Source organism: Olea europaea, chromosome 6 (assembly GCF_002742605.1).
Source record: "Olea europaea var. sylvestris chromosome 6, O_europaea_v1, whole genome shotgun sequence".
Taxonomy (NCBI): domain Eukaryota; kingdom Viridiplantae; phylum Streptophyta; class Magnoliopsida; order Lamiales; family Oleaceae; genus Olea; species Olea europaea.
The window spans coordinates 27,214,223-27,224,190 of NC_036242.1; the positions used below are offsets into that span (position 1 = coordinate 27,214,223).

General features: G+C 36.1%; 1 protein-coding gene across 2 annotated transcripts in view; it reads left to right on the plus strand.

Moving 5' to 3' along the window:
- Nucleotides 1–1,815: 1,815 nt before the first annotated feature.
- The window catches only part of LOC111396308, a 12,628-nt gene continuing 4,475 nt past the window's right edge, over nucleotides 1,816–9,968 (plus strand). Inside the window, exons 1-5 of one of the 2 annotated variants that reach the window (XM_023022706.1) lie at nucleotides 1,816–2,511; nucleotides 3,381–3,592; nucleotides 5,509–5,797; nucleotides 5,906–5,991; nucleotides 6,079–6,170. In XM_023022706.1, coding sequence (XP_022878474.1) covers nucleotides 2,266–2,511; nucleotides 3,381–3,592; nucleotides 5,509–5,797; nucleotides 5,906–5,991; nucleotides 6,079–6,170 — 925 coding nt within the window. In that variant the 5' untranslated portion in view covers nucleotides 1,816–2,265. The remainder of the gene's footprint in view (nucleotides 2,512–3,380; nucleotides 3,593–5,508; nucleotides 5,798–5,905; nucleotides 5,992–6,078; nucleotides 6,171–9,968) is intronic. The other variant, XM_023022707.1, reaches the window with a different exon arrangement.

The following is a 9,968-nucleotide window of genomic DNA, read 5'->3' on the forward strand; positions in this document are numbered from 1 at the left end:
GTTTAGAAAATATTAGGAAGAACTGCCTATGTTATTTCCTTTAGCATGCGCAATGGAACCCGATATAATATTTCAGGAACTAAATACGTAATTGATCAAATCAATAAAGTTTTGATACTTGATACACCCATCACTTATAAGAATTTAGAGCAAACATTATGTGGAATGTATGATTTATATGCGGAAAGAATGGGTGCGAATATTAGTTGGGTACCCTCTGCTGCACCTACTCCTTCTGCTGAAACTGAAGAAGATGCTGCGGAAATAATGAATTTATTAGATATGATGCAACTGCAATGTGTTCATCTAGTGCCATATCATCTATATTTGCATCTCATCAAACATCAGTCGAAACTCAAAATGCGATGCCTGTCGAATTAATTGATTACTTCAATTATAATATGCCAACAGACAGAACAATTAAAAAAAGTTCAGAAGAAATAATTGAATTTTGGCGAAAGTATAAAAGACGTTGGCCAATTGTTTCTGCAATTGCAAAAGATCTGCTAACATCTCCTGTTAGCACTGTTGCTTCGGAGTCTGCTTTTAGTGCAGGTAAAAGAATTTTGACCGATGTCAGGAGCCGACTGAAAGAAAATGTTTTGGCAGTCCCAAGCCCAGATAAAGGAGGAGGGTTTATATTTTATTAACTTTAAAAAGAAACCAAAAAAATATATTTTTTGTAAATGTATTTTAAAAAATAATTCGTCTTCATTATATAAATATTTTATATTTTATAAAAAGTATTACAATATGAATCATATGATATAACTAAAAAAAATAAAAAATTATTTTTATTTTTTAACACTTTTTATATGGTCAAGAAATCATAATTTTTTAACACTTTATTTTTATTTTTAACACTTTCACACTTTATATATATAAAAAAAAAAAAAAAAAAAAAACGAGCCTACGAGCTGAGCTCGCCCAAACAAGCCACGAGCTCGGCTCGTCCCGAGCGTGAGCCGAGCTCGTGGGATCCGGCTCGGCCCATTGCCACCTCTAAATGGTGCCAACACAAAGTCACTCTTTTAATATATGAGAATAACTCTAAATATTATAATTGTATATGTATTCTCCTAAGCATTTGTACTTAATTTATGTTAAACTTCGAGTGACATGATAAACTATAATAAGTGATGGGAGATAATGGAAGTTTCAAATCGATTACATTTGCTAGTAGTTAATGTGTTACGTCATCCAATATTTAGCATAAGTTAAGTACTAATATTTAGGAGACTATTTTCATGTATAGGAGTCCTTGACCTACTACAAATATAGCAAGAAGACCTTATAGTCCTTGTTTGGGCTCCATTTTAATTTTAATACATTTTTCTTTCTTTTTTTTCAATCATATATTTTTCAAATAATATTACATTTAAATTCAATTTTTTTCTTTTTCAACCACACATTCTTTAAAAAATTATTATTTAAAAATATATTTTTCTCAAAACCACATTAAAATGGAGCCCAAACAAGAACATAATTAGTTAAATAATAATTAAGGTCCCCAACCCATTGTATCATTTCCTCCTTTCTCCCCAATCATTTTTTCATACATAATGTAAATTTTGTAATTTTAAGAAAAGTTTGACCGTTTACCCAAACATTACAAAAATAAAGGTTAGGATTTGGTGCTGTCAAAAATTTAGATCTGGACCTATATGCTATAGTATCAATTGATTGAGGACCCCAACTCTACTTTTTCCATGTAATAAATGACTCCTAATAAAACTGTCGGAATAATTTTAAATATAACTGAAGTGGCAGAGACGTCATTTCCACTAATCTCTTATACCCGCCCATTCACAGCGCGTAATAAACAAGCACACCGACGCACCCCACCTTTGTCCTTATCCATATCATAGTCCAATTTTCCGTTCTCACTTCGCATCTTCTTCTTTCCATCCAGTCTCTCTATATATACATTTCACGTTTAATCGCATATATAAAACAGCTTCTCTGCGAAGAATTTGGGATATTATTTGTTGCAGAAACATCGTTGGAAGGGTTTTTACTAAGAATCTTTCGATCCTTGGTTTTGTGGACATCAATTCTTGATTCAGTTTCTCATCTTTGAAATCCAATTCCTCCTTGCTCAATAACATACATTTTTATTTACACAATTTATTCGATTAGATAGTCGTTCATAATTTTATACACATTAGAGATAGATAAGAAGAAAGGTATTTATACAGAGGGTTTAGAGATATACACCCATTGATTAGATTATTAGTTATTTTTAGGTTTTATAAGAGAAGAGGGATGTTGGGGGCAGGATTGCAGTTTAACAGGAGTAGAAATGGAGAGGATCAATTTTATAGCGCCGCCAGGGCTCGCCGGAGCCAAGATCATTTGCGGAGATCTCAAAACAGGAGTCAAGCCGATGTGACGCCGGAGAAAACCAAGGGGGTTGCTGCCTCGCCAATGTTTGAACCGGCGTCCTCGTGTAATCTGGAACGGTTCCTGGAGTCAATAACACCCTCGGTGCCGGCTCAACGATTATCAAAGGTTTAATTGATATATATGAATTATTTGGACTTTCCCTTAATTAGAAGTGGTTTACGTTAAAAAGATTTGAATTTATTGTCAGTGGTAATTAATCTGAAAGTTTGCAGATTCTATGGATTTAGCATGTTTTGTTAATTAATTCACTGGCCATGTTTAAATAGTGTTTATTCCAAAGTATTTATTTAGTCCGAACGTTTTAGTTTTTTAACTATTTGTTGAAGTGTTTTTCTGTGTTGTCTATCAATGTTTCAATAATTAAGAGAAATGTGGTAATATCTATTGAAAATACGAAATTTAGGAGCTTTTAATACAGTAGTTAAATCACTTTAAAATGTCTGGCTGTTATTTTTCATTTTAATTTTTTACCAATGGATGTGAAAGGTTGAAACTCGTACAAGAGTTATATGGATGATCATATGCTTTATTTTATTATGAAACTTTAAAATTTGAATAATGAAAATAGATGGCTAGTGTCTAGTTGAATTGACCAGGTCATGGAGAAAATATGAATTCATCAATTTTTTCTTGCTTTGCCAATTGTTTTGGGTAGTTTACTGAATCAAAATTTTAATGAATGATATATTGAAAATATGACTTCATTAGTTTATTAATGATTACCAATTCTTATGTTTAGTTATTAGAAGTTATTGCAATTTTAATGTTGCTATAGCAACATGTAAGTGATTGTGGCTGAAATATGCTTTGGAGATGGTAAATTTTTCTTGAAGTATGGTAACCACCTCTTTGTTCTCTGAAGAAAATTAGTATTAATTTGCTGACTAATTCAAAATATCATTAGTTTATTGTTACTTCATTATTTTTGGTTAATTACCATGGGTTTGATTCAATCTATTTGAAAATATTAACAGACAGCATTGAAGGAATGGAGAACTAGCAATGAGAATTGTCAACCGTACTTTGTGCTAGCCGATTTGTGGGAGTCATTCAAGGAATGGAGCGTATATGGTGCAGGAGTGCCATTGATAATGAATGACAGTGACCTTGTGGTCCAATATTATGTTCCCTATTTATCGGGTATACAATTGTATGTTGACCCTTCAAGGAGTATGGAAAATTCAAGGTACCTTATTTTCCTCCTAGATTCAATTTAGACTATGAGTATAACCAGACCTCATCTATTTGTCAAAAATGTAGAAATGAAAGAAGAAAGAACTGCTGGCTTGCTTTTGTGTTTCATTTTATAAGAATGTTAGATGTTCGGATAAAACTTTGAACACATGTAATATTTGCTAGTAAAAGTGCATAAAACCTGTTAGTGATGTGTTCTTGTGCTTGTGTCATTGTAATATCTTTTAGGATACTGTCAATAACAGTGGTTAAATATCTGTTTCTAGAATGACTAGAAGGCAATCGAAAGAGTTCTGGACTGAGGAAGTGTATTTTGGCTTTGCTCAGATTACTTTAGATGGGAGAATTTTAGCTCGTTCCCTTACTACTGGATTTATGGATCAAGAGTTATTCTGATGTTTGACCATGTATATGCTATTAAGGATTTGATTTGATGGGTTATGTGATCATCATTGATTTCGTAGCTCAATCAAGATCACTTAGCATAAGTGTAAATCAGTCACTGAGTGTAAATGTGTCAGCCTCTGTATTGCTAATGATGATGTTGATGTGGTACAATAATTTCCATTACATTGCCAGGTATAGATCATTTTATGTGTAGGCATGGGTCATGTGCGGGTCCATTTACATAAAAATTTGGTTGTAGAAATACTAGTTTTAATGTATGATCCAGGTTTCATTTCAAACTTTCATTACGTGGATGAGAAGTTTATTTAATTATGAATACAATTTATGAACTGGAGTGCCTGAGGTGAAAATTGGCAATGTACTCATTGCTGATAAAACAGTTACAATGTGTCATCAATTTGAGTCACTTGGTTAGATTATAACATCACTTGGTTGTGCTATGATATCTGTTAGTCATTATCTCATCCAACCCCTTCCAATGAGGTTCTCAGTCTTCGATAAATAGAAGGAAAATTGCTCCCAGTTTGGAATGTATATGATTTCTGAGAATGCATGCATGTTTTAGCATAGGCTGATCAAGGGGAAATACTTAATAAGGTGGAACTACTAAATTTATATTATAGTGTATGTCAAATCTTTTGCATTCATAAGGATTATCTTGTTATAGGTTTTTTTATTCTCATTTTATTGCTTTTCAATAATCTTTTACTTGTTAAGCAAATAGAAATAAATTTTCAAAAAATAAAAAAAGGGAAATAGAAACAGTATGTCTTTTCAAAAAATAAAAATGTACTCATTTTTTTTGTTTTTTTCCCCCTCTTCTTGTTGTGGTCGACAGATGTCTTTTCTCTTCTAGTTGCTCAATGTTCAATTATGGCTGAATCTTTTCCACTCTCTCTCTCCTCTCTTCATATCTTATGTTTTGTTAAAAATCGTGTTACTTGGCTTTGTTTGAAGTCCCAGAGATGCTCAAGTTGTCATCTTTGATCAATATCATAGTGATTGGAGGCATGATGCGTATAGAAGTTCTTGATAAATATTGTGCATAACTTCATGCATAGATAAGACACTTGCCTGTGTGAAAAGCGTAGGTTTCTCTTCTGATATATTGTTCGCACATTGCGTTTCGATAGCGCGTGAAAGCATTTGGTTCCGCTTATATGAATTGAACTCTATGCACTACACAAGTGTGATCCTTTTCCTTTATTGCAGTTGCATACTATATCTGCTATCAGAAAAGAAAAATTGCATTTACACGCATCTTAATTACATGATAGACTTTTTGAGTATGGTGCCTATATATTTTTTTCCCAATAATCTATTGTTTAGTAGTTTTAATGCATAAGTTTACGCCACAACTTGACCATGTCAACTTGACACTTATCAAATTTATTAGTAAGCATAGCCCTCTTTCTTTCTTTAATTTTGCAATCAATTGATCCTTCTGCAAATTTAAATGATTTTCTCTAATTGTCCTGATTATTCCCCTTCATGTAACAGGAGACTTGGAGAGGAAAGTGATGGTGACTATTTTAGGGATTCAAGTAGTGAAGGAAGCAGCGATTGCGAACAGGATAGAGGTAGCTTCAACCATTCAATTGAGCAACGGAGCTATCATCACCAAACAAGTAATAATGCTTGTAGAGTAGATCCATTGTCCATGAGAGATCAGGCGTATCAAGAAAGCTTTTCTAGTGATGAAAGCGATTCCGGAAGTTCACAAAGTCGCTTGTTGTTTGAGTATCTTGAACGGGACCAACCTTATAGTCGGGAACCTTTGGCAGACAAGGTCAGCTTTTGTTCCGATCATTGACTCATGATCTCATATTCTACTTTTTTTAAGCATTAAGGTTTCTCTTCTTTTATCCTTACTGCTGCTCTGCTCAAATTGTCACAGATATGTGATCTTGCTCTCCGTTTCCCTGAACTAAAAATGCTCAGAAGCTGTGATCTACTACCTTCCAGTTGGATTTCTGTTGCATGGTATCATGTTTTTGCCTTATTTATATTTCAATTTACTAATTTATGTGTAATGTTTGTTTTTCTTATGAAAAAAATATTTATTTGTAGGTATCCCATTTATAGGATACCAATGGGACCAACTCTTGAAGATTTGGACGCTTGTTTTCTGACTTTTCATTCTCTTCATACACCTTTGCCAGGTTAGTTGAATCTCACCCTCACACACAAAGGAGTTTTAGTGGGGTCTATTCAATCGAGATTTTTGAAGGCTTTTATAAACTTTTTTTAAGTTATGACTTTTCGTGGATTTCGGGTACTTCTATAGATTTATATGAAATTAGTGAAATTTCTAGACTTTCATTTTAAAACTTTTATAGACTTTTGTAGAATTCGGATGACTTTTGAAAACATTCATTTAAAGTAGAAATCACTTGGATTCCCACATAAAAGGTCGAGAATTGATCTCCATCCCGTTCACCCATGTAATAAAAAAAAATATTTTTGAAAAGAAAAAAAATAAATCATATTAATTAAAATATAAAAAAATATATTTATATAATATTTCATGTAATATATTTAAAATTTAATGACAAATTAGTCTTTTTTAATATAAAATTTTATTACAAAATTGATCAATTACATGAAAAATTGGATAAAAAAATGTTACGAGAATTTTTAATAACATTTTTTTTTTAATTTTTGGATAGAGAGGGAAACGAAACTGATGTAGAATGATTAATTCAATAAAGATAACAAGAAGAGATATAGGAGAAGGAAGAAGAAGAAGAAATAGGGCAGAAGGGAGAAGAGATGGCAGCAGCCAAACCAATAATTCTTAATCAATTCATCGTCCAAAAATTACAAACCAAGATAGGTTTAAATAATAAAAACCTAGAAATATAGGGCCAAGCCCATTATTTAAGGCCTAACTAAAATACGTAAACTTAAATAAAAATCCAACTGAAACAATAATAAAAGTCCAACTAAAATACTGAAATAATAATAAAAGTCCAACTATAATGATGTCCTCATCAACTCTCCCGGGGTGGGAGAAAACTCGACCCTGTTGAGTGGATATATCACCGTAGACTCTCGTCAATCCCCCAACCATAAGCTGAGTGGTTGGGCAAGTTTCTTCCGGCGTCTGTAGAAATGCGTCAGTGGCGGTCTGAACCTGGTGTCCTCATCAACTCCCCTCGGGTGGACGGGAGGCGATCTGGGCCAAGGAAGATCCTGCTGACTCCGATAAAGCTCTAGCAAATCTGGATCCAAATGCTGTAGTGTCTCCCTGGAGATCCATGCACAATCAGAATCTGGTCGACTAACCCAACGAACAAGGAAGCGCTGAAGCTCTCCATCATTAGTGAACACAGTTTCTTTATCTAAAATAACATCAATTTTATCTGTGTGTGCTGTGAGAGGTGGTAGTGGGTTAGAGGGGGCCAAAGAATTAGGATCAAGGTCCACAAAAGGAGGTGACAGGGGATTATCTGAGGGAATGAAATGGCCTTTATAAGCTACAAGGTCTTCAACATTGAAAGTATGGTGGTAACCAATGTGGGATGGAATGTCGACAATATATGCATTTGGACCAACTTGCTTTAAAATTTTAAAAGGACCAGCACTACGAGCTTGCAATTTGGAGGCGGGTCCATGTAGACGCCGCTCTGGCCTAATGCGAACCATAACGTAATCCCCAACATTAAACTCAATATGTCGTTTATGTAAATCAGCTTGTAGTTTATAATTTGCATTACTAGCTTCAAGTTGTTTATTGATCTCAATGTGCAAATCACGAAGGTGTTGTGCAAATGCTTCGGCTGATACTGACACTCTATCTTGTGGGGACATAGGGATGAGATCTAATGGTTTCCTTGGCTTGTATCCGTGAACGGCTTCAAATGGACTCATACCTAATGAACGATTTACGGAGCTATTATACGCGATTTGAGCGACAGGAAGGATTAAATTCTAATTTCGAAGGTTCTCCCGGACCAGGCAATGTAATAAGTTACCAAGACTCCGATTAACAACTTCGGTCTGACCGTCAGTTTGAGGGTGGTAGGCTGTAGAAAATTTTAATTTGGTACCCATCTTATGCCACAAAGTCCTCCAAAAATGGCTAGTGAAGCGAACGTCCCTATCGGACACGATGGTCTTGGGAAGCCCATACAGTTTGACAATCTCATTAAAGAATAACATGGCAACCTTGGACGCATCCGATGTTTTGCTACAGGGGATAAAGTGAGCCATTTTCGAGAAACGATCGACAACCACGAAAATAGAATCATGCTTCTTTGGGGTGCGTGGCAGGCCTAGCACAAAATCCATACGAACGTCTTGCCAAGGACAATTGGGGACGGGGAGAGGAGTGTATAGGCCTGTGTTCTGCTTCTTCTGTTTGGCCAATTGACAAGTGTTACATGTACTAACAATTTTAGCCACATCTCTCTTTAAACTAGGCCAATAGAATTGGCGTTCAACCTCCTCAATGGTCTTATCACGCCCAAAGTGACTGGCTAACCCTCCCGCGTGAACTTCCCACACTATAAAATCTCTCACTGAAGTTCGAGGGATGCACAATTTATTGGCTCGAAAGAGATAACCCTTCTCAAGTCGAAAGCCATCTATGCTGTTCGATTGCCCTCCTTGCAAATCGAGAAAGATATCCTTAAAATCTGGGCATGCCTCATAATCCTGCTTAAGCCTTTCAAAACCAATGACTTTGACACTCATGATCGACAAAAGGGAGACACGACGACTTAACGCGTCAGCTACTTGGTTCTCCACGCCCTTCTTGTGTTTTAACACAAATGATAGGCCTGCAAATATTCAACCCAACGCCCATGCCTAGAACTTAATCTCTTCTGAGAGTTGAGGTAACGGAGGGCTTCATGGTTCGAATAAAGGACAAATTCTTGGGGCAACAAGTAGTGGCGCCAATAGCGCAAAGTTTGGACCACCGCATACAGTTCCTTATCATACGTTGAATATCGTCGTTTGGCCTCATTTAACTTTTCACTGAAATAGGCGACAGGGTGACGATCCTGACTTAAGACTCCGCCTATACCTACCCCAGAAGCGTCACATTCAACTTCAAAGACTTTGGAAAAATCGGGAAGACGCTTGACAGGCGCTTCTGTCATTCGCTCCTTGACTAACTTAAAGGCCTTCGCCGCCCCTCGTGTCCAATGAAACTCCCCTTTCTTCATGCACTCCGTGATAGGTGCCATAATAGTGCTAAACCCTTTAATAAAACGGCGGTAAAACGTAGCTAGGCCATGAAAGCTCCTGATATCATGAATGGCCTTAGGCTCAGGCCAGTCAATTATCGCCTGAATCTTAGTAGGGTCAGCAGACACCCCTGTCGACGAGACAATGAACCCCAGAAAAACTACGCTATCGGTGAAAAAGGAACATTTCTTAACATTAGCATACAGGCTAGTCTCGCGAAGGGTAGAGCAAACTTGTTTGAGGTGGTCACGGTGTTGCTCCTTAGTTTTGCTATAGATGAGGATATCATCAAAGTAGACAACGAGAAATTTACTCATGAACGGCCGAAAAGTTTGTGTCATTACCCGCATGAAGGTACTCGGCGCATTACTTAGCCCAAAAGGCATGACTAGCCATTCATAAACAAAAGGCATGACCAGCCATTCATAAAGACCATCTTTCGTTTTAAACACAGTCTTCCACTCATCCCCTGGGCGAATTATAATTTGATGGTATCCACTCTTTAGATCGATCTTCGAAAAGATTGTCGCGCCAACCATCATATCCAGCATATCATCAAGCCTGGGAATGGGAAAACGATACTTCACCGTGATCCTATTGATAGCGCGACTATCCACACACATTCTCCAAGAACCATCCTTCTTGGGCGTCAATAGGGCGGGGACAGCACATGGGCTCAAACTCTCACGAATGAATCCTTTGTTGAGAAGGTCATTCACTTGCCTTTGGAGCTCAGCGTGCTCGGTAGGATTCATCCTATAATG